Source organism: Ambystoma mexicanum, chromosome 5p (genome assembly GCF_040938575.1).
Source record: "Ambystoma mexicanum isolate Mex_15411 chromosome 5p, UKY_AmexF1_1, whole genome shotgun sequence".
Taxonomy (NCBI): Eukaryota; Metazoa; Chordata; class Amphibia; order Caudata; family Ambystomatidae; genus Ambystoma; species Ambystoma mexicanum.
The window spans coordinates 728849318-728874604 of NC_090930.1; the positions used below are offsets into that span (position 1 = coordinate 728849318).

The 25287-nt window shown below is 46.3% G+C and overlaps 1 protein-coding gene across 6 annotated transcripts in view; it reads right to left on the reverse strand.

Moving 5' to 3' along the window:
- The window catches only part of ENOX2 (ecto-NOX disulfide-thiol exchanger 2), a 2107113-nt gene that overhangs the window by 420207 nt on the left and 1661619 nt on the right, over nt 1–25287 (reverse strand). For all 6 annotated transcript variants that reach the window (XM_069613111.1, XM_069613112.1, XM_069613109.1 and 3 more), the window contains one exon: nt 21281–21395. In XM_069613111.1, coding sequence (XP_069469212.1) covers nt 21281–21395 — 115 coding nt within the window. The remainder of the gene's footprint in view (nt 1–21280; nt 21396–25287) is intronic.

The following is a 25287-nucleotide window of genomic DNA, read 5'->3' on the forward strand; positions in this document are numbered from 1 at the left end:
AACACACAGCTCCATTCATGCTGATATCCATCTGACCCTCCCGTGCCCCGATCAGTCAAGGACCCACAAGAGTGTGGCGAAAGCATGAGGGGTCAAAAGACAGAGTTACACTGTATGACATCCTACAACAGGCACTTCTTGCAAAAAGAAGTTGACAAAGAGGATACATTTGAAAAGACAATTTGGACGCTTTGGCCACCTTTGTCGAGCTTTGCAGGCACTAAGCAAAAACAGACATACATGTAATTGTTCAAGATATAAATTAATGAATCATAAACTGGATTAAAAGTGCATAATTAAATACGTCTTAATACTTTTAATAGCTTTGAAATTCAGGTTTAATAGCATTCCATTGTTCATGTATTTCAAAAAAAGGTAGCAGGCGCTCCTCTCCAGAAAGAACATGGCATGATAACCTGCTCTGAGATGAGAGTTTGCAGCACACGCTTTTTGCTCACTGTACCTTTCACCGATGGGAAATATCCATTTGCATATCAGTCTTTGTCCCACCCACATGGGCAGTCCAGCACCGAAATGCTTTGGAAATTCCACTCTGAACAAGAGTACCAACGGCAACCCCATAAACATGTTTCAGCCGTGTTGGGCCTCATCAGTGAGGTGAAGCTGCACCTCTCTGAGCACAGTGAGCAGGGAGTCCACGTCTGGTGGCCCCCAGGTAACTTAGGGTGACCAACCTCAAGTTCCTTGCAAATATTTTTTAAAAAAAAGGTAGCAGGCGCTCCTCTCCAGAAAGAACATGGCATGATAACCTGTTCTAAGATGGGAGTTTGCAGCACACACGTTTTGCTCACTGTACCTTTCACAGATGGGAAATATCCATTTGCATATCAGTCTTTGTCCCGCCCACATGGGCAGTCCAGCACCGAAATGTTCATGTATGAACGCTGCTGCAAATCATTTATACCAGGAAGTCAACTGTTCAACGAGAAACGCTTTAGGGAGACCAGGCACGTTTGCAATGTTTTGTGGCAATGTATTTGTCCTAGGAACAAAATCAGGATCGATTCCATGAGTATGCATGTCCAACACAGTCATAGTGATATATTTCATAAAATCGAACTCTTTCCCGGTATATTGGCTTGGCCACCCATTTTTTGATTTGTTTGCAAAAGCCATTGTGTAACGAAGCATCCCAAAGTTTCCTGCAGTTCTCGATTGTTCTCTCCCTATGTTCTCGTTATGCGCTAATACCGCTAGCAATGTCCGAGCTTGCATACCGTCTAAACCGAAATGCAACCTTTTGGGTCTGTACCTTAGGCACATATTGTAGAACACCTCCAAATCTCCAGTGTGACAGAATTCTGTGAGTCCCTTTAGGTCTCTTTAAAGAGTTTTATCAAACATGATCTTCTCAAGAGCTTTGTGTGGAGGGGAAGATGGAACCAACCACTTCTTCTTGCGTTGCTGCTCCTCCGATAAAAGGTCCATGTGCACATTGGTAAAAATGTTGGTTTTCTGTCAATAAGTGAACGTTGGAACAGTGGTGCATTAATGAGCAACAGTTTTGAAGTAGAAATTTCTAAAGACCCATCACAAGTTTTGGAGCTCCACCAAAGATGGTTGCTGAAAGACAGACCACTGTAAAATATTTTTTGAACCCTTCTTATTACCAGCTACTGTAATTTCTTTTATTGACTTATTTGGCAACATGCCATACATCAAATTGATGACAAATGTTTGGAAACTGCTCTTGCATGGCCTTGGCTATTGACACATGTATGTCAGTGGCAATGAGGTCTATTTGCATTCCCCTCGATTGAAGATGTTCCACAGATTTTATGAAACCCTGTTTCTCCATTGCCACAGAGGATTTACTTTGGGACACCTGCACGATCTCTGAAATTGTTTTTGTTTCCATGTCTTGAAAGTGGTATGTGCAGTATTTTGCTGAAAATCTGGGGCTGTCACACTGTTGCAAGCTAGTCTGAACCATTTGCCTGAGAATGTGCTTTCAATTGACATTTGTTAAATGTTCCAGGCTTGACTAATAGCGGGCAATAATAATTCTCTTTGATATTTGTAGTACTGCGTTTTAGCAAGGAACTGAACTCTCACAAATTGCCAGAAACTGGACAACTTACTAAAATTCGAGCCACTGAAAAGTAAAGCTACTGAACACAGTAGATTTCCAGCTGACACTTTGCCCAGCATCGGTTGAGCGGACCATGAAAAGGAATCCGGAGGTGGACACAGGTGGCTTCGATTTTCATGGTAGTGCCTTTTAATACACGAGTCACATTCACCAATGGCTGCCCGCATATTTTCCCCCTATATGTATGGACACATTTCAGCATCAGTATAATCTCTACCAGGCAGCTGTCGAATACAATTTATTTCTGCTCCTTTATTAGCCAATCGTCCTGCATGATTGTGACTCAACTGTGGTGGACAAATCGGCCAAACTACACAAACTGTAGTCGAGAGCTTTGGCAAGTTCCTCAGTCAATTGCGTTGAAGCTTAAGTCTTTGTTAGTTCAGCTTATGTTATTTGCACACAAATTGGAGAAACCATCAACGTCGATTGTTTATTGGGTGGCCCTTTTTTTGCAGGTCTAGATTGTGTCAAGTGGTCTACGTGGCATTCCAAAGCATCTTCATTATATTCAGTTTCATCTTGTAGAGTTCTCACATTGTAGCAATTGTCCAAGAACACTTTGCTGGCCTCGCCGGTCACACTGAATTCAATCTCAGGCCATTGGGCATATGCATCACAAGTCTGCTTGTTGACTGGACCACGCGGCGCCTCAAATAGTAGTTGCTCCATTGTGAAATCTTTTTGGCAAGCGACATCTTTGGTTTCATTTGTTGTCTGTGTCTTTATACTTCTTTTCCTTCTGGGCCTCTAGAAGATGGGTTGTAAAAACATGTTCAATGTATATCATACATACACTAGATAGAACTTTAAATACAAAACATGTTATGAAGAAAACACCTGCCCAAAACGCTTCTAGAAAACGAAATTGTTTAATAGTTACCCTTGTTTTCTTGATTTTCTGTGAAACCGTGATCTTCTCTGTAACGACCGCACCAGCAAGCTGATCCACCACCTCTGATCCTTGTGCCTCCTCTTCTAATTCCACACCATGTGTTCATTCCTGGAATAGAATATTCATTAAAAAAAACAAAAGTCAATCGTATTGGAAATTTAAATCTTTCATCGCACACATCGCTTACACATATAACCTCGCAAACAGTGCACGTCATTTAGTCAAAATATACATTTCGAATTTCACCTGATTGATATCAAGTGTACTTGATCAGAGATCACTGTGCAAAATATACTGATTGTAATGTTCCCCTCAAACATTTTGCAATGTATTCTGCATTAGGGAAGAAGTATAACGTTAGAAGTGAAATGAGAAAAGTTTGAAACACTGCATGTTTATATGCATGTCACTATCTAATAGTATCCTATGTAGGATTTACTTTCTTTCATTCAATGTAACTCTTAGTACGCATACCTCATACGCTGTACCAGCTTCAAAGGACAATTTAATTGTAGTCGAAGTACCAGCATCCCCCTGTAACACAGTACTTGTTTTAGTAGGGATAAAAATGACAAAATGGAACAGAGACAATGGTACATATAAAGAGAAACCCATAAATGACACCTAGTGTAAACAACTGACAGGATACATAAACGTTTTCATATTATTGGATATTCCAAGCATAATAAATTCTCATATAGGAAAAGTGAAATAAAATTACCTGATAAGTGCTTGAAGTTGTATTTGACTCGTGAAAATAAATCGATGCAGAATCTTGCTCCTTCATTTTCACTGAATTGTCATGAAGTGGTAAAAGGGAAAATTAGATTTGCATTAGATATGTAGGTAAAATGCAACTGTCGAGAATATAAACTTCTGCAAGTCTGTAGGGCTCACCATTGGTATACTGGATGTGTTAGTGGTTTCATCACTTTCGAGGGTCTGTGCTTCCATCAATATGCTTTCCTAAATAAATGTACATGTCAAGCACCAGATTACGAAAACATCATGCTTCTTGTGAAGGGCACTGGTATTGTTTTCCATGGTCATAATTACTTCATTTTAGGCTCCATAAACCAGGGACAGATGTGTAGTATAATGAGCACCAATCCGTTCATGGAGTTACCTGTTCAGTACCCCACTGCCTACAGCCAATTCATCATCCGGGACTCACCAGGCGCAGCGTGTGCATCAACAGAGTTGGAATTGCATTTGGAAGCAATTACAAAACATTCTGGGTCAACCCTTTTTTGTGTTCGTCATACATATCCTGGCTAAAGTGCAGGCTGCAGATGCGGAATCGATTGGCTCTTAAGTCTCCAAAGACAGCCTGGGCTCTACTTTCAATCTCGTCCACTGCAAAACCACAATGTCGAATCCATCTTCTTATTCAATGAATATCCTTCGGGAATGAATGCAGGACTGTCCCTGACTTTTGACATGGCTCCTAGAACTGCAACCCAAAACCATACAAGCAGGCATTCTTGAAAAATCGATAAGATCTGTATAAAAAAAGTATGAACAATTACAACAAAAATTGTACTGAATGCATGGGATTCATGGAATTATATGACAATTTTCTATTCCACGTTTGTTTTGTTCAAAGAAGTAAAACCTGTGTAGTGTAGTCGAATACTACATACATACAGAATTGACATACATACAGAATTGATTGATATGATGCGAATCGAAACGTGTTACTCGTCCGTTGAATGTACTTTCATGCATCAAAAGGAAACATGCTTATAGACATGGTCCGAGAAAGATGCGATTCTATTACAATTGACAATGATAAAAATGTACTATATATCAAGATCAGAACACTTAAAACATTAGATTAGACAATGGTAAAGTCATTGAGATGAATGAACATTACACTACTTGGTACATTTGGTCGAAATAGATAGACATTTTGAGATTGGAAAGAGATTAATATAGTGAAGTTAAAAGGTGACCTGCCCTTACCTTGAATAACAAACAATTAGATTCAGCGAGCAGGGGAGTTAGTAGCAGGAGAACAGGTAGCACGATCAAGAGTACACTTCCAGTGCTCAGAGATGTTCTCCGGATAAATATCACAGGTTTTATAAAGGATTAGAAAAGTGGGTGTGTATGTGAATGTGTGACATGTTTCTGGGGCGGTCTGCTTCATGGGAGCCTTGAGACACTGGGTCTGGGGAGGCCGTGTGTACAATGGCCCCTGTGCGGAAGATACCTTTGTTAGGCAGAAACCTGTGCAGTTCCCTTAGGAACCACAGGTGTTGGCAGGAAACCCAATTGGTAGCAGTCTGTACCACCCAGATTTACCTGGTAGCTGTAGTGAGCAGCCAGACCTTTCTCAAGAAGAGTTAGACAGTATATAGAGTATACAAGACAGGTACCAAAATACAGTGGCACAAGCAAACACTGACCAGAGCTGGGGTATAAAAGTATATAATTATTTATTTAAAAACACACCTTGTAATATGCACTAACACTAATATGGCAAGCAAGTTAAAACACAGTCATTATTAATATATATACATCCCTGATCACTTATTGAACAAGTCTTAGTTAAAACACCACTTATTTTCAGACGGAGGTGAGCGCTTAAGCTAAGATGGCACTCCAATAAGTCAATTAAAAAGGGAGGGGAAAAGGCAGAATTAGCAACATTCACAATATCAACACTTTAGGAGAACCAGAGCAAGTCAGAAAAGGCAGAGTCTACTGAGGAGCAAGAAAGTCATAGGCCAGGCCCACTCTTGAAGAGAGCAAGGCGGAACGTGTCCAAGATCACACAGTTGAATAGTACTTTTAAAGAGTCGTTGCAAAGAGTTCAAAAAGGGTTGGCTCAAGTTAGGAAAAGTTCGTAAGTAGGTCCCAGGTCACCCCAGAATAGAAAGTCAAGGATTTACGGGACACCTTGAACAGTCCATTGCAAGGGAGACCAGGCGGGACTCAGTACCTGAAATGGTGAGAAAGCTCCAGCGGGGGCAGTTGTTCCTGGCAACGGGTGCAAGTCGGTGCTTCGTCCAGGGGAAGAGGAGATCTCGAAGTGGAGGGAAAGCTGGAGGTCGTTGCACTGCCAGGGAAGAAACCAGCCGCAGAGTTCCCGGTTAAAACGTACTACCCTTTTATTTGCGGTAGTGGTGAAGAGTGGCTATCCGGCCGCCGGGGTGCTTGTCATGGGCGATTCGACCACGGGACGATCCAGGAAGGCGAAAAAGAGGGCGAACTGGTTATCCCCACCAGCTCAGAGGAAGAAGACTCTCCGGGATGAAGATCTTCTCTCTCGTTGGGAAGTGGTGAGACGGTTCAGCAGGGCTCCACCGTGGCGTCGTCGTTGCAGGTCAGCTCAGCTTCTCCTTCTTCGGATTCTTTGGTCCTGTGGCGACTTCTGAAGTTCCAGTCCCCAAAGCCCTGCTTTTATGCAGAAAACCCCCATTCATCAGTCCTAGCTGTCACTCAAACATGCTAAGTGGTGAGCCGGGCGGCTCACCACTGGGCCAATCACACAAGAGTGCAACTTGAGTTGCCGAGGCAACTCAGTCCAGGATGCCTAAACCCCCCTCCCACACATCCTGTAGACCCAGACCCAGACTTCTGTGGAGAAGCCTGCCAAAAAGTGGAACAAAGGGCTCGACTTGGGTTGGAGTTACAGAGGCGAACACAAACGCCATTTTAAAACAGAGTCCTGGCAAAAAGACCCAACCGGGGAATAAATATTAAATAAATAACCCGGCGGTATCTTTAACATTGCACCAAAAAGTGGTGCGTTTAAAATGAATGGGAAAATCCCATAGGAAATATTCCAGTGGAATATTTCGCGTGGTAACCACTGCCACCAGCCAGAAACTCTACGAGCGGGGGGCTGCACAGTGCCCCCTCGAAAAACAGACCCAAGGGCAATCTAATTGCCCCTACCAGTACTTCCACAATATGATGGTTGCTACTGGTTCTGTTCACAATTTAAGACTAGTAAAGTCAATGGTGACTTTACATGCCCTGGGAGACAGTAGTCAGTCCCAGGATATGGAGTCTATGTTTGGGGTCACTATGACACCCCTGTGCTACTGCACTGAGGGTGCTGTGTAACACACTTACTCCATAGGGTTTCATGTGGTTTTTGGTAAAAGACCCCATAGCCCATAAACCACATTACAAAGTCAAAGGATATCTCAAATCATGTCTAAGAGTGGGAGAAAAAGAGTCTCACTCTTAGTAGGAGAAGAAAAATAAACCCCAAAAATCCAGCAAAGCTGCTGGGGTACTCACTAGGTTTGGTGAATTAGCTTTAACAGAGAATTCTCCCTAACAACCTTTGAAGTGTACATGATGTATGGCACCTTGGCGTTCCCACCCCGCCAGCCCCCTAGGGAGGGCACAGCCAAAGGGGCAAAATGCCATTGATAGTGGCTGGGGGCAAGAGACGTGCAGAAAAGGACCGGAACACTGCTGAAGGGGGAGACACTTATGTGGATTGCAGGGGCGCAGTCTGCTTCAGGTGAGCCTGGAGACACTGGGAATGGGGAGGCCGTGTGTACAATCGCCCCGTGCGGAAGATACCTTTGAAGTGTACATGGTGTTTGGCACCTTGGCCGTTTATAATGGAGGATTTATGGATTGTTGCAGAAGAGGTGAGCGTAAAAGTGCACCAACCATTATTTCATGTCCCGCATAGACAAGTGAGTGTCCTTGATTCACTGAAAAATTGAAACTATTCATAAAAGCTCTTTTGTATTTTATTTTGTTGCTGATGTTGATGGCACAAATATAGTACACATTGTATACTTCAGGCTGCAGCACAGTGTGGTAAAATCCCCTGAGCTGTCCGCTGTCACTGGGGAATTTGGCCAGAATGTCTCCAACGACACTGAACGCGGTATCCAAGCCTCCCATGAAGCCACCATGTAAACGAACGATAGGCCACCAGCCTGTACCAACTGTGGAAGAGAAACATACATACTGTATTTAAAGGAACCTGATCCGTGTACAAACCTTAGTTGAAAATGCATCCTGTATCCTATGGCATAGTTGCCCGTACAAATGTTACTTCATGGATCAATCAACTTGGGCTTTAAAGTGTAGACGCATTACAAAAGTGAACACCCATGCAATCCATAACGTTTGAGGCAGAGAGAAGAACAAGTTACTTCTTACCTTGTAACGTTCTTTCGACGGGATGTTCCTCTGACGTATTCCTCATCTTAGATATCTCCCTCTAGCTCTGCTGGCCTCGGAAAATTTTTTCTCTCTAGAGAGCGCTGCGCGTCGACGTCCTCCGAGTCGATGTCCCTCGACAGCCGCCGTATTAACGTCGACGTCATCCTGCCTATAAAGGCCGAGCGCAGCGTCCGTTGCTCAGTTCCGTTTTGTAGCCCACAATAATACTTTCTGGACTAAACTAATCACCCTGAAGGAGCGTAAGCTGCAACAACAAGGGAAGTAGAACTGCGGGGATGGATGGGAGGGTCGATGAGGAATACGTCGGAGGAACATCCCGTCGAAAGAACGTTACAAGGTAAGAAGTAACTTGTTCTTCGAAGGGATTGTGTCCTCCGACGTATTCCTCATCTTAGATAGGCTCCCATAGCAGTATTCTATTATTGGAGGAGGGAGTACTGACTTCACGCTGTCTTCTATTGATGAATAGAATGCAGTACAGCCCTTCCAAACCTAGTCTCTTGACTGGAGGAGGAATCCAAATTGTAAAAACGTGTAAAGGTATGGACAGACGACCATGTAGCGGCTGCACAGATGTCTTTAACCGGCACGCCTCTTTTGAGGGCTGATGAAGCTGCAATACCTCTGATCGAATTAGCCCTAAGGTTTTGAGGGGGCTCTTTCCCTGCCAGTTTATAACATTCCAGAATGGCTAGAATGATCCATCTGGAAACGGTCTGCTTAGTTATTGGTAACCCCAGCTTGTGACCTGCGTAACCTACAAACAGCTGGTCTGCCTGTCTTATCCTGGCTAGTCTACTGATGTAAAAACTTAAAGCCCTCCTAGGGTCTAGCCTGTGTAACCTCTCTTCCTCTTTCCCCGGGTGAGGAGGAGGATAGAAAGATGGTAGGGTAATCTTCTGAGTGATATGGAATTCAGAAACCACCTTTGGGAAGAAATTAGGCTTCACTTGCAGGACAACTTTGTCTTTGTGAAATATTGTGTGAGGGGGTTTACAAGAAAGAGCTTGTAATTCGCTCACCCTTCTAGCAGATGTAAGTGCTATTAATAAAACAGTTTTAAGGGTAAGGAATCTTAACGAACAAGAATGGAGAGGTTCGAAAGGTGTGCCCATCAGGAAAGTTAGTACTAAGTTTAAATCCCATAGGGGACTTGGAATGGTCTTGGGGGATAAACATTGGTTAACCCCTTTAGAAACTGTATAACCAAGGGTAATTTGAAATAGGATGCTTCTTCCGCAGTGCGCTTAAAGATGGATAGACCTTAATGGTGCCAACTTGAAGGCCTGAATTTGCCAAATAGAGTAGGAAGGACAAAACCATTGGTGTACCACATGAAAAGGGGTCGATATTCTGTTCTCTACACCAGCTGCAAAATCTGTTCCAATGGCAGCGGTATAAAGACTTTGTTGCTGGCCTCCTTGCCGAAAGCAACACCTCCATAACATCATCAGGGAGGTCCCAATCCTTGTACCTCAGCCTTTCAGAAGCCAAGCGTGAAGGTTGAGGGTTTTGATGTCTGGATGGAGAACCTGACCTCCCTTCTGTGAGAGTAGGTTCTCTCTGAGTGGAAGTCGAATTGGAGGGCAGATGGACAAGTCTAGAAGGTCCGGGTACCACGTTCTCCTGGCCCAATCCGGGGCAATTAGGATCATGGTTCTCCGGAATCTTCTCAACCTCCTGATCATTTGAGGAATGACAGGGACCGGTGGGAACGCGTACAGAAGCGGAAACTCCCAGTCCACTATGAACGCTTCTCCCAGAGCTTCTCTCGGGGGAAATTCCCTTGAGCAGAACAGGTCACATTTCCTGTTTAGGCTGGTGGCGAACAGATCTACCTGAGGGGTTCCCCAAAGGGCGAAGATCTCTTGAAGGACTTCCTGAGCTAGTTCCCACTCGTGGGAGACTGTGCTCTGCCTGCTCAGAGCGTCTGCTGTCAAGTTCTTCTCTCCGGCTAGGTGAACTGCCGATAGAGAGATTCCTTCTTGGATTGCCCAAAACCAGAGCTGCATCGCCTCTCTGCACAGGGGTAGTGATCCTACGCCTCCTCTTTTTTTGAGGTAATGCATGGCCACCGTGTTGTCCGTCATTATCAGGACGTCCTTCCCTTGTACAGCTGGCAGGAACGCCTTCAGCGCAAGTCTGATGGCTCGCAGCTCTAACAGGTTGATATGTAGTCTGGACTCCGATGGAGACCAACGACCGCTGATGGTCAAGTCGTTGGCGTGGGCTCCCCACCCCGTGAGTGAGGCATCCGTGACTACTGTTATCTCCGGCCAGGGTTGCCAAAACTGTTCTCCTTTCAGAATGTTCTCCTGACAGGCCCACCACTGAAGGTCTCTAGCTACTCTGTCGGGTACCTGAAGAAGATCTGTCATTCTCCCTGAGAATTGTGACCACTGAGCCCTCAGTGCCCACTGGAGGGATCTCATTCTCAGGCGAGCCTCTGGCACTAGGAAAATGCAGGATGCCATGAGGCCTAGCAACATCAAAAAGTCGAAGGCTGGGAGACGTTGGGCATGTTGGAACTTGGTAACCATCTGTAGAATATCTTGAGCCCTCACCTCTGGTGGTGTGGCTTTTCCCATGGAAGTGTCCAGGATCGCTTCTATGAACTGGAGTCTCTGCGATGGTATCATTTGTGACTTCTTTAAATTGAGGGAGAAGCCCAGTCTGTGAAGGAAGTGGCACACATGATTTAGCTAGATCTGAGCTTGTTCCGAAGAAACAGCCCTGATCAACCAATCGTCCAGGTAGGGGTAGACGTGAATCCCTTCCCTCCTTAGACTTGCAGCCACTACCGACATTAACTTGGTGAAGACCCTCGGGGCAGAGGTCAGCCCAAATGGCAGCACTCGAAATTGATAGTGAGAGTTGCCAATTTGCGAACCTCAGGTATTTCCTGTGTTTGAGATGGATAGGCACATGGAAATAAGCGTCCTGAAGGTCCAGAGATACCAACCAGTCCTGGAACTGAAGGGCCTGATGGATCTGAGAAAGAGTGACCATCTTGAATTTGTCTTTTCTGAGGAATTTGTTCAATTCTCGCAAGTCCAAGATGGGTCTCAGTCCTCCGTCTTTCTTTGGAATGAGAAAGTAAGGGGAGTACCAGCCCTTGTTCCTCTCCGCTACAGGTACCGGTTCTATGGCACCTTTCTCTAGCAGGTCCAAAATTTCCTGCAAGAGGAGCGGATCTGGAGCTTTCTGAGAGCTGATCCCCGGTGGATGACTCTGAGGTATACGTAGGAAAGGCAGGCAGTAACCTTGGGCAACTGTTTCCAATGCCCAAGCATCTGATGTGATAGCCTGCCATACCGCCAGATGTTGAGTCAACCTGCCTCCTACAGGTGTCCTGTGAGGGAAGTCCTCAGAGTGGTTTTGGGGCGGCTGATGCAGATGCCGATGGTAAAGAGGCACCTGCTGTTGCTGCGGCTTTTGAATAACTACCCCGTCCACCTCGGGTAGTTCTTCTTTGTCCCCTTTGAACCGGTCGTCCTCTACCTCTTCCGAATGCGGAGTAGAAGCGAAAGGACTTGCCCCTCGCAGAGGTTCCTGTGGGACGAAAAGGAGTCTGACGGATTGCAGCTCCTAGGGATTTAGCTGCTGCTTTTGAAGTTTGCAGTTTCTCTAAACTGTCATCCGCCTTTTTCCCGAACAAAGAAGAGCCATTGAATGGCATGTTCAAGAGCCGGGCTTGCACATCTGGGGCAAAACCAGACTTTCGCAACCAAGCGAATCTCCTGGTTGATGTACTTTCCGCCATTGCTCTGCTGATACTGTCAGCCGAATCAATGCCCGTCTGGAGGGATTCGCACATAGCGTCTTTACCGTCCTGTATAATATTCAGGAACGCATCCCTTTCTTCTCCCTCCGGGATGCAGTCAGCCGCTGTAGAAGCACACTCCCAAAGTGTATGGCTGAACCTAGCAAGGGTGCAAGTAGCATTAACAGATTTTAACGCCATGCTACATGCTGAAAAGACTTTCTTTGCCATAGCATCATATTTTTTATCGTCCCTGTCCTGTGGGACGGTAGGATAAGCCGTCTTGACATCGGTAGAGGATGCTGCCTGTACCACCAGACTTTTTGGGGATGGGTGTTTAGACAAAAACTCTGGGTCTGTAGAAGATACCCTGTACTTTGTAGACAGTTTTTTATTTACTGCTGGTACGACATCTGGGGTTTCCCAGTTTGTCATGATCTTCCTCTGAAGAGCTTTATGAAAAGGCACCACAGGATCCTCCTGTGGGCCTTTGTCAAGAATATCCGTGAGGTCATCTTGTTGGAAAGATTGTGAAGGTGCAGACCACCCCATGAACTCTGTGATCCTGGCCATTAAGGCTCTATAGGGGGTTTCAGCATGCTCCCCCGGGTCTGGCCTAGCAAACTCCACCTCAGGGGAAGTGTCTAACCCACTTGCCTCATGTAAGGAATCATGAAGATCCTTTAACCTGCGTTCTTCAGAGGAAAATTCCTCTCTAATTGGGGTTACAGGTCCCTGCAACTCAAATGTGTCTTCCTGTTCAGACAATTCACCCTCTTCCAAGATTGAGGACATAGTTCTCAATTGTTCTGAACTCATAAAGGGAGTAAATCCCATTTCCAAGGCAGAGGGTGCCGAACTTGTCATTATCGGCCTCGAAAACGTCGATGTCGTTGACGCCGACGTCGAAGGCTTCGAACGTGGCGTCGAAAACAAAGGCGGAGGCCTCGAAGACCTCGACAGAATTGGAATTCTACTCGACAATCTCGAAGGCATCGAGGTCGAGGACCTGGGGATAGTCACTGGGTGTGTCGTAACCGTGACTTTTCTTGGCGTCGACGCCGGTGTCGAAGCTGGCGTCGAGTCGACAGACCCGTGTGTCGAAGGTCCCTTCGACAACGGCGTCGAAGACACCGACCTCGGCGTCGACGGAACCCTCGTCAACGGCGTCGACGGAACCTTCGAGGAAGGTTTGGAGGTCATAGTCCTACTCCAGGGTTCGAGACGCGCTCGAGAGGTTTCCTTCGCCGGGTACTGCGACTCGCTGCGTTTTTGACCTTCGGGTCTTTCGACCAGAGCATCGCTCAGTCTTCGAGGGGGTCAAGGCCGTTTTCTCGAAGACGCTCATCATATTTTTGCGGAATTCCTCCCATTCAGCCCGGGAACTATGTTTCGTGGGGCAAGGGATTCTTTTTGGCGAAACAGAGGAAGAGGAAGACGGAGAAGGGGATCTTCGACGTCTCCTCTTCGAGTGCTTCGATCTCGAGGAGTGATGGGACCCACTCCGAGATCTGGAGCGCGAATGGTGACGAGGAGACGAGTGTCTCGACTTCGTCGACGAAGAAGAAGCTTTAAAAGTCTTACCTTTCGCCAGCTTCCCCCTACGCTCCTTCAGGGCCTTAGCTGTCATGGACATACAGTCCTCGCACAATGGTGTTCAGCTCCCAAACGAAGAAGAAGCTTTAAAAGTCTTACAAACGAAGAAGAAGCTTTAAAAGTCTTACCTTTCGCCAGCTTCCCCCTACGCTCCTTCAGGGCCTTAGCTGTCATGGACATACAGTCCTCGCACAATGGTGTTCAGCTCCCAAACACCACATACAAACTCTGCGAGGGTCAGTCAGCGACATCTTTTTCCCACAATCTCGGCATTTTTTGAAGCCGGATCGAGGAGTTGTCGGTTCCGACGAGGAAGCCATCGAGTACGGATCGAATAACTCGAGGTAACTAGGTATTAATCTGACAAGAACTGAGCAACGGTATTCCGAGGCACTGAGCAAGCGCGGAAAAACGGAACTGAGCAACGGACGCTGCGCGCGGCCTTTATAGGCAGGATGACGTCGACACGGCGGCTGTCGAGGGACATCGACTCGGAGGACGTCGACGCGCAGCGCCCTCTAGAGAGAAAACATTTTCCGAGGCCAGCAGAGCTGGAGGGAGATATCTAAGATGAGGAATACGTCGGAGGACACAATCCCTTCGAAGAACAAGTTACTTACCTATGGTAACTTTCTTTCGACTGGATGTTCCTCCCACGTATTCCTTATCTTTGATATATCCATTTCCAGCTTGCTGCCTCAGAATTCTTTTTTCAGTAGAGAGCGCTGCACGTCGATGTCCCTCGAGTCGATGTCTATCGGAGGCCTCCGTATCGACGTCATCACAGGCATAAATAGCCGCACGCAGCCTCCGTTGCTCAGTTCCGTTTTGAAGTGTTAGGCTGGCCCAGGATGAGATGGTTACTATCCTTGAGGGAGTGCAGACTGCAACAACAAGGGAAGTTTTAATGCGGGGAAGGATGGGAGGGGGCGATAAGGAATACATGAGAGGAACATCTAGTCAAAAGAACGTTACCATGGGTAAGTAACTTGTTCTTCGAATGGATTGTGTCCTCCCACGTGTTCCTTATCTTTCATAGACTCCCAAAGCAGTAATGTATAGGAGGAGGGAGTAAAATTAGACTGCTTTCAGTGTGCACAGAATGCAATACAACTTTACCGAATTTTGTTTCTTGGCTAGTGGAGGAATCCAAACTATAGAATTTTGTAAAGGTCTGTGCAGGCGACCATGTGGCAGCTGCACAAATGTCTTTTATTGTTACTCCCCTTTGGAGAGCTGATGAAGCTGTGCTACCCCTGGTTTAATGTATAGATGTTGAGGAGGGTCTTTACACGCCAATGTATAGCATTCCAGAATTGTTAGGATAATCCATCCTGAGATGGTTTGTTTGGTGATGGCTAGGCCCAGTTTATGACCTGTGTATCCCACAAACAATTGGTCTGCTTGTCTTAACTTCGCCAGCCTGCTAACATAGAAACTCAAAGCACGCTTTGGGTCAAGTCTGTGCAGCCTTTCTTTGTCTTTTCCTGGATGTGGAGGAGGGTAAAAGGAAGGTAGAGTTATTTTTTGAGTGATCTGAAACTCCGAAACTACCTTTGGGAAGAAATGTGGCTTCTCTTGAAGAACAGTTTTATCCTTGTGGAAGATAGTGTGTGGAGGTTTGCAAGATAAAGCTTGTAGCTAGCTCACTCTTCTGGCGGAAGTTATAGCCACTAGAAAGACAGTTTTGAGAGTAAGAAATCTTAATGGGCACGAATGGAGGGGTTCAAAGGGAGTACCCATTACAAATGTTAGAACTAGATTTAAGTCCCACAGGGGAACTTGGAAAGGAGTTGGAAGGTAGACATTAGTCAACCCTTTCAAAAATTTGATGACTAAAGGCATCTTTAAATATGAGGGTTCTTCAGCCGTGCGTTTGGAAATTGATAGCACAGCAAGAAAGGATCAATATTCTTATCTCTACACCATCTTCAGAATTTGTTCCATAGTTGTACAGTGATTTGGTTAATGGCCTTCTGGCAGAAAGCAACACCTCCATTACGTCATCCGGGAGGTCCCAATCTTTGTACCTCACCCTTTCAGAAACCATGCGTGAAGGCTGAGAGTTCTGATATCCAGATGGAGAACCTGACCCTCCACTTGCGAGTGAAGATCCTCTCTTTGTGGAAGACTAATCGGAGGACAGATGGACAAGTCTAGAAGATCCAGGTACGACGTTCTCCTGGCCCAGTCCGGGGCAATTAGGATCATGGTTTTCCTGAATCTTCTGAACCTCCTTTTTACATGAGGAATGACGAAGACTGGAGGAAACTCATATAGAAGCGGAAACTCCCTGTCCACCACAAACGCATCTCCTAGAGCTCCTCTTCGGGGAAAGTCCCTGGAGCAGTACAGCTCGCACTTCCGGTTGAGACTCATTGCGAACAGATCCACTTGAGGGGTTCCCCAAAGGGCAGAGATCTCTTGAAGGACTTCCTGAGCTAGTTCCCACTCATGGGAGACTGTGTTCTGCCTGCTCAGAGAGTCCGCCGCTGTGTTCTTCTCTCTGGCTAGGTGAACTGCCGACAGAGATTCCTTCTTTAATTGCCCAGAACCAGAGCTGCATTGCCTCTCTGCACAGTGGCCCTACACCTCCTCTTTTGTTGAGGTAGTGCATGGCCACTATGTGGTCCATCATTATCAGAACATTTCTTCTCTTTACCGATGGCAGGAAAGCCTTCAGTGCTAGCCTGATTGCTCTCAGCTCCAATACGTTGATGTGTAGTTTGGACTTAGATGGAGACCAACGACCGCCGATGGTCAAATCGTTGTAAGGGGCTCCCCGCCCCGTGAGTGGGGTTTCTGTCACTACCGTTATCTCTGGCCATGGTTGCTAAAAAGGTTCTCCTTGCAAGATGTTTTCCCGACAGGCCCACCAGTGAAGGTCCAGTGCGAGACTGTTCAGAATTTGTAGGAGATCTGACATCCTTCCTGAGAATTGTGACCACTGGGTCCTGAGAGCCCACTGGAGAGATCTAATTCTCAGGCAAGCCTCTGGCACTAGCAAAATGCAGGATGCCATGAGGCCGAGCAACCTCAAAAAATCAAAGGCTGGAAGATGTTGGGCATTCTGAAATTTGGTCACCATCTGTAGAATGTCTTGAGCCCACACCTCTGGTGGCGAGGCTTTTCCCAGGATGCAGGATGTGTTCAGGACTGCTCCAATAAACTGTAGTTCCTGCGATGGCATCATATGGGACTTCTTGAAGTTGAGGGAGAAGCCCAGCTTGTGGAGGAAGTGGCAAACATAATCCAGATGATCGAGCTTGTTCTGGGGACACCGGTCTGATCAACCAGTCGTCCAGGTAGGGGTAGAGATGAATCCCCCCTCTCCTGAGACTTGCTGCCACAGCTGCCATTAGCTTGGTGAAAACCGTCGGGCGGAGGTCAGCCCAAATTGCAGAAACCGAAACTGATAGTGAGAGCTGCCAATGGCGAACCTCAGGGACTTTCTGTGCTTGAGATGGATTGGCACATGAAAGTAAGCATCCTGAAGGTCCAGTGATACCAACCAATCCTAAGGTTTGAGGGCCTGAAGAATCTGAGAAAGCATAACCATCTTCAATTTGTCTTTCCTTAGGAATTTGTTCAATTCCTGCAAGTCCAAGATGGGTCTCATTCCATCCATCCTTTTTCAGAATTAGAAAATATGGTGAATACCAACCCTTGTTCTTCTCCGCAACAGGTACCGGTTCTATAGCACCTTTCTCTAGCAGGTCCAAGATCTTCTGCAAATGGAGCGGGTCTGGAAACTTCAAAGAGTTGTACCCCGGTGGATGACTGAGATGTGTGTGTGTAGGAAAGGCAGGCAGTAACCTTGGGCAACTGTCTCCAATGCCCAAGCATCTGAAGTAATAGCCTGCCATTCTGTCAGATGTTGAGCTAGCCGCCTCTTACTGGTGTCTTGTGTAGTAAGGCCTCAGAGGGGTTTTGGGGCGGCTGAAGCATATGCGGAGGATAAGGCAGCACCTGCGGATGCAGTCTTGATACCTTTGCCCCGTCCACCACGGGTGAATCGTCTCTGGCCCCTTTGAGCTGGCTGCCCTCTGCCTTTTCCAAATGCGGAGTAGTAGCGAAAGGACCTACCCCTCCAGGGTTTACCTGTGGGGCAGTTTGGAGTGCGTCTAATTGCAGCTCCAAGGGATTTGGCCGCCGTTTTAGAAGTTTTCAACTTCTCCACACTGGCATCAGATTTCTTACCAAATAGCTGGGTGCTGTCAAAGGGCATAAGTCTGGATTGCACATCAGGAGCAAATCCAGATTTCCGCAACCACGCAAATCTGCGGATTGTGGTATTAGCCACCATGGCTCTGCTGATGCTGTCGACAGAGTCGAGACCAGTCTAGAGGGACTCACACATTGTATCCATCCCGTCCTTGATAATCCTCAAGAAACCGTCTTTCTCCTCTCCCTCGAGGTGGTGGTCAGCCGCCATCGAAGCACACTCCCAAAGGGTGTGGCTGAATCTTGCCAGCATGCATGAGGCGTTAGCAGACTTAAGTGCCATTCTACATGCCGAGAAGACCTTCTTGGCCATGGCGTCACATTTTTTGTCGCCACGATCCTGCGGGATTGGGGGGTATGCCGACTGTCTGCCTGATGAAGTTGCAGCTTGGACTACTAAACTCTCTGGAGTCGGGTGTTTGGATAAATAAGGAGGGACTTCAGCCAACGCCCTATATTTTGCAGAGAGCTTTTTACTGACTGCAGGAATCACCTCCAGAGTCTCCCAATTTGTGGACACTTTTTTCTGCAAGGCTTTGTAGAAGGCAACTATAGGGTCTTCTTGAGATCCCTTTATCTAGAATGTCCGTTAGGTCATCTTGGTCTTAAGTGGGTGTGGGTCTAGACCACCCCATGCACTCCATTACCCTATTCATAAGTGATCTATAGTTTCCTTCTGCATGGTCACCAGGCTCCGGTTTACTGAAGTCTACCTCTGCAGAGGTATCAATACCACTTGCCTCCTGTAAGGATTCTTGCAGATCCTTTAGTCTGACCTCCTCTAGTATAAATTTCTCTGGTACAGGAGGTCTTATAGTTTCTAAACCAAAAGGCCTTTCTGAATCTGACTCTTCCCCTTCTTCATATATGGAAGATAAAGTTCTGAAATAATCAGAACGTCGGAGAGGTTTGTAGGTTTTTTTAAGTGATAAGGGCGAGATATTTGTCATTACTAGGTGAGAAATACTTGAAATTGTCGAAGTAGACGTCATAGGTCTAGATGGAATTGTAAAAGGCATTGATGTACTCCAGATTGGCCTCGATGCTGTTGAGGGATTCTGGGTTTTCTTCGATGTCGCCGATAGGGCCGACAGCAGTCTCTGCGTTCCCGAAGGAGACTTCGACGGCTCAGGCGTCGAAGTGGTGGGTGCACAAGGCTTCAGTAACTTTTCCTTCGATGATTTATCGGGTTTTCTACCCGGGGTATCGCCTCTAAGCATCTCCGAGGGGGGCAAGGCCGCGTTCTTGTAGACTCTTACCATTTTTAAACAATACTCCTCCCACTGAGCCGGGAGCTGTACTTGATGGGGATGCAACTTTTTCTGGTGAACTGGAGGACGAAGATGGGGGCAATCTGTGGCGCCTCTTCTTTTTGTGTCTCAACGCGGATGAGTGGCGCGACCCACTTCGAGACCTCGAAAGGGAGTCCTTTCTTTTTTGACTAGGAGACGACGGTCTCGACTCGTGAGAGGTCAATTTTGAAGGGCTAACAGATTTTATGGCCCTACCTCTTTCCAGCTTACATCTGCGCTCTCCTCAAGGCTTTCACCGGCATCGATAGACATTCTTCACATTCAGAACACGGTTGCACTGGCCCAAAGTACCATAGACAGACCCTGTGGGGGTCAGTCAAGGACATCTTTGTCCCACAATCCCGGCATCTTTTAAATCCCGGATCGGGGCGTCGAAAGAGCAGACGAAGATGCCATTGAATTTGATGTTTTTTCTTCACAAAAACTTTGAAGATTTTGATTCACTGAAGAACCGAGCGTTACGTTCCCGAGGCACATGAAGCATGGAAAAATGAAACTGAGCAACTGACGCTACGCGTGGCTATTTATGCCTGTGATGACGTCGATATGGAGGCCTGCAGCGCCCTCCACTGAAATAAATGTTCTGAGGTAGCAAGCTGGAAATGGATATATCAAATATGAGGAACACATGGGAGGACACAATCCATTCAAAATATTTTTTCTTAGTTGAAATTGAAAGACACATAAAATGACCACTATGATTTCCCCAAAGTGTGACAGATGTTTTGAATTGCCCTACTACATTCGTTTGGCAGTGATAGATGAAAGTTATGACAATATAGGAGACCAACAAGAAATGTTAGTGGCCTCAGTGGTCAAAGTGATATCAAATCTAGAGTACACTTACTCGTTACTTGGATTGCGAGGGTGAACTGTTGCATGAAGTTCGTACATAAGCACCATCATAATCCTCAAAACTGACCTTGTAAGGCAGGCTGCCCTGAAGTGAAGCAGCTCGGTAACGCATAGCAGCAGTGTCTCTTCTTCCGTTATGTAGGCCAAGCATCCAGAGTTCTCTGCAGCAGCAGTTCTCCTCCTTGGTTGGCATGACCTTGCACCGATTGCAGGTACACCAGGTGGAAACGTCTTCCATGCGACTAGGCTCTGGCTCCAGTGATTTGTCTTCCCAACCGTCATCCGATGCACCGTCGTTTCCGCATCTTTGTCTATCAACTAATTCCGCCTCGGAATACTCCGGCTCGTACTGATAGGGCTGTATTGTTGCCATTATACGACAACATTTAAATCGATAGTAATGCTAATGCTAGTACAAGTATCTGTTTGCACGGGCTCTGAGCAACGAAGATAGCTGAACAGAGCAGAAACGAGTCACAGGCTGCACAAAAAAATTGTGAAATGATTGAAAAAGCAACTGTGATGTTGTCTGATGAGAAGCCGTCTGTTTATACTTATTGAGGAAACAGGCATCCCGCCATTTCCATGGGGACACGTCATTAGCTGGCGCACAGAGAACGTTGACACGAGACGTTCATTCGTGTTGTGAAATGGGCTGTACGCATCTAGTGATGTCAGCTTCAGGGGCAGGTGATAAGATTTAGTGCTGCAGGGGACCTTGAGCTAAGGGCGATCTATCCACGGATAAGAGTAGCACAAGATGGCTGCACCCGCTCGTTGATTTCACATGTGTAAAAGTGCAGAAAACTAAGGTAAGGTGCATAGGAAATGTTTTTACGATCGATCACAGTTTTCTTAAAACCACATGCCCGACCGCTCAGGACAATAACATTTTTGAGCGCACTATTCCTTTAAATGCTCGTATGTTTTCAACTTTAAAAAGGAAAGAGAGAGAGACACATTCAGTTTAAAGGTTTCAATTGAGGAATGCAATATGGTATTATTTATACTTTAATAACAGCTATCTGTATGCATAGATCAATCGATAGAAGTATTTTTTCCCCCAAAAGGTTCTTTTTTGTTAAATCACTTTTGACAATCAGACAAAATACAACATACCAGAGACTATCATGGAAAAAACGAAATGTTTTTTGGGCAGAAGTTAAAAAAATTCCTTTTGAGTAACACAGGATTTATACTAGATTTGCAGTTGAAACTAGCATTCATGAGTAACAAGCTTCCAAGCAACCATCAAATGTATCCAACAGTGTATAATAAAAGGGTGCCATAGGTTTACGCAATTTTAGATATGGGCATGAAGCATGGGTAGACATTTAATTTTGAGTAGAATTTACCAGATTCAGCTGTTTCTTTGGCCTGTGAAGGATCTTCCAGTTCATCGTCTGACATCTCCATCTCCTCTTCTCTTCGAATACCCATTAATTCTTCACTATGAACGTTGCGAATTTCCTGAGAACAACAAGGCTTCATTTACCAATAAATATAGCTTGTAACTAGCTTTAAAAAAAAAAATATATAACATGTGCATATTAAATATTAAAACCGATACCAGGACATGCCAGTGATTGAATAAACAACGGTTCTCGACTAGAGAACTGTAATTAATATCCACAGAATTGAATACATTATTAACAAATGAATGAATTGTAGATGTACATAATGTCAATCTGGAAAAGTGAATACCCTTCATTTGAATGACAGACGTAACTTGATGGCCGTAGGCCAACCGTTTTATGCACCGAATTATAGAAATATAGACTGCTATGCTTGACCAACAAGAGGCCATTTTAAACGTAGCAAGAATCGCCATTTTGCTTGTTAACCATTGCTCATTGCTTTCTGTCTAAAACTGCTTTGCAGCTTGCAATTCTTGCGGATTCTGCTTACTCTGCTGAACTGTTAACATTGTTGTCTGAATATGAAAGGGCAAGGTCGCGGGACTGAGGAGTTTGTTGAAAACTCATCATTAGTAGCCCAGAAAGGAATGCCCAGGCTCCCTCTCTGTAGCCTTGAAGGAGAGCTGCACGGCATTTAATCACTTCACAGCTGCCAGCCAGTCTCGTACGATGGTAGAATATGTTAGAATAAAACAGCTAAAGGCTTGAATTATGCTCTTCCTACGGCCCCCCTTCGCAAAACCCTGTAGAGCGTGTCGGCTCCCAGGACACGAATAGCACCTCATAGATAGCAAAGCAAAGCATGGAATGTGGCTCTTCCCCCGTGTGCAGTTTGCTTCCAAGAACAGAACCACCGTGTTCTGTTCAACAACTAAAAGATGCCTCCGGACTTTCTAAATTGCACATTATTACTAGAATAGACATCGAAAGTGTCATAATTGTCATACCCGTCGGAAATGTCCATCGTCATCCCGAGTTCAAAGAAACTCAATAAAAGGGGGGTGTTAAACATGACATAGCTGATTGTATGATATGCATTTTGTATATACGTAACTGATGTATGTAATTCGCTCTCTTGCGTCCCTCGAGGTCTAGGAAACTCACGTCGCGGGGTGTGAGACCAGAATTGGCCAATTGGGACTATTTTTGCTTGCAATAAACCCTAGCATTGGGAATTTGAACCTCGTGTCTGGCGCATCTTTTCGTGTATGGTTATTGCCTTGTTTCCATATCACGAGGGACCCCTAGGGGCCCCTTTCAAGATGGCCCACGAATAGGGACCCTCCCCCACTTGCCCCATCGTATACGTTATAACGGAGTAAAGGCGGAAGAACGGCGAGGACGGGACGATCGAGCCGGGATCAAGAGGTGTACGGGACGCCCTGTAGAAGTGAGGAGAGATTCCTTCCGCAGATCTGCACACATCTGATCCCTGATCGACGTACCGGGCCAGAGGGCAAAGGAGGCGAGGGTCCCGAGACGAGGCAGAAGTCAGAGAAGCGCAGACACGACGTTGGGAGAGGTTGCGTTAGGACAGGCAACTTGTTTTATCAGGTGAGACATTCCCCGATTCAAATAAAAACCTGATTTTTGGTACAGTGTTGATTTTGCAAATTCAAACGTCCAGGTAAAGGTTAGCTAACCAAAGGGGAAGGTTAAAAAACATGCCTGGAGTACTGTCCACTTTAGCAGGGCTTTTCAGCTGCAGTAGACAGTCCTTGGAATATGGCCAAAGTGCACCGCCTGGGGTAACGTCGGCTTATGACATGTGTGCAAAATATAAATCACAATCCTATCCTAGGCATCACAAAGTGGTATGTCTGCACAAATTATTTAATAATGCAAGATCGAAAAGACAGCTCCCCATCACAGCCTATACAAACATATCTACTTTATAAAAATACACCAAAAATACACATTTTCTAAACATCTGAAGGAATTAGGGGACTAAATGTGTTGTTCACACATGCTATTGTATCCAGAAATTAATGGGAACTTATCTGTAATCAAAGTCACCTCTCTGAGAACTTGGAAGATGGTCATGACAATTAACAATATGAAGATAGTCGATGAGAGAAAAATTACAAGTTACTCACCGTAGTGACTAAGGTACATAGGCGTCTGATGCTAGGGACAGGAGGAGGAACCTTTTTCCCCAGAAAAAAACTTTCCCCTTTAAATTTAGAGGCGTGCAGGAGTGCGGCCCTGGGAGCATGCGCTGCCCTGACTCCGCCCTCCGACGCCACAGCTAGTCCACATAGACGTGTCGACAATGGATTAACCTTGTCTGCTGACATCAGCTTTATTAGGGGGGGGAGGATGGTGGGACGTATGGAGGAAAGGGGACTAAGGACTAAAAGTACGTTAGTCACTACAGTGAGTAACTTATAATTACTCTTACGTCCCGTCCCCTTTCCTCCATACTGCATGGGCGATTAGAACTGAGTGTAGCCCCAGGGTGGAGAGGAGACCCTCCTTAAGCAAACAGGTTTCTAAGAACCGCCTGTCCTAAAGCAGGGTCTGATCTAGAGCTGGCATCCAAACAATAATGCTTGCAGAAAGCCGAAGGGGTGGCCCTTGGTCCTGTCCAAGTAGAATTTTAGGGCATGCCTGACATCGAGGCAGTGCAGCACTCTGAGCCTCGCCCTTAAGTTCAGCAAAAAAACGTAGGCAGCACTATCTCTTCATTGAGATGGAAAGCAGAAAGGCACCTTAGGTAGGAATGCTGGACGTGTTCGCAGGACCACCTTATCATTGTGAAAAGTAGTATAGGGCTCCGAGGAGATTAGGCCCTGGATTTTGACGACTCTGTAAGCCGAAGTGAGGCCGACTAGCAAGGCTGTCTTAATGGTGGCAAGCCTGATGTCTACAGACGCCATCGGCTCAAATGGTTTGTGCACCAGGGCACCCAAGACTATGTTGAGGTCCCAGACAGCGTGTGGCCTCTTGATGGGTGGGTAGAGTCTGGCGATGCCCATCAAATGCTTTTTGACTATCAGGTTGGAAGAGAACACCTCCTCTTCCTCTGAGTTTCTGTAGGCCCCGATGGCTGCCAAATAAGTGCAGAAGGTGTTTAGGGCGAGGTGCCCTGAGGAGAGCACGTTGTCCAACATACATGCAAGGGGGTTGATATCCTTTGAGTCTGCCCAGTGACAGAACCTGGTCCACTTGCTCTTATACTGCGTCCTGGTAGCTTTGCTCCTTGCATCCTGTATGATCTCCAGATTAGCCTGGGAAAGGCTGAGGTGCCCTAGCCTGACTTGTTTAGAAACCACGCTGTGAGGGCTAGTTTCTGTAGCGCGGGTGGATGACCATGCCCCCTGCTGCGCCAGAAGATGTGCTGGGCCCGGCGGAAGGTGAATGGGCGGTCTCTCCAAGAGGCTGAGCAGCTCAGAGAACCATGGCTGGCTGGTCACCATGGAGCTATCAGAATGATGCTGAGGTGGCGAGACTCCTTGATCTTGCATTTCACCCTGTGGATCAGAGGTGTGGGTGGGAAGGCGTATGCCGTCATGCCGTTCAACTGAATCTGAAATGCGCCGCCCAGGGAGCCAGGGCCCTGACCCTGCCAGGACACAAACTGTTGCCACTTCTTGTTGTTCCAGGAGGCAAAGCGGTCCACCTGAGAGTGTCCCATCTGCTGAAGATCTCCTGCAGCACAAGGTCGTTCAGTTGCCACTCGTAATTGTCTGCTCCCAGTCTGCTGAGTCTGTCCACCTCCAGGTTGGATTCCCCCGGAAGGTGGACAGCCGTGAGGTAGATGTTCTCCAGGTCCCATTCCCACATGCTGACTCTGCCTGTCTGCACAGTGGAGAGAATCTGGTAACTCCCTGCTTGTTGACGTAGAACATGCTGGTGGAGTGGTCTGTCTGAATGAGGACAACCATGCCCCCGATAACCGGAAGGAAGACTGAGCTCCATACTGAGTCTCGTGTGGGGGACAG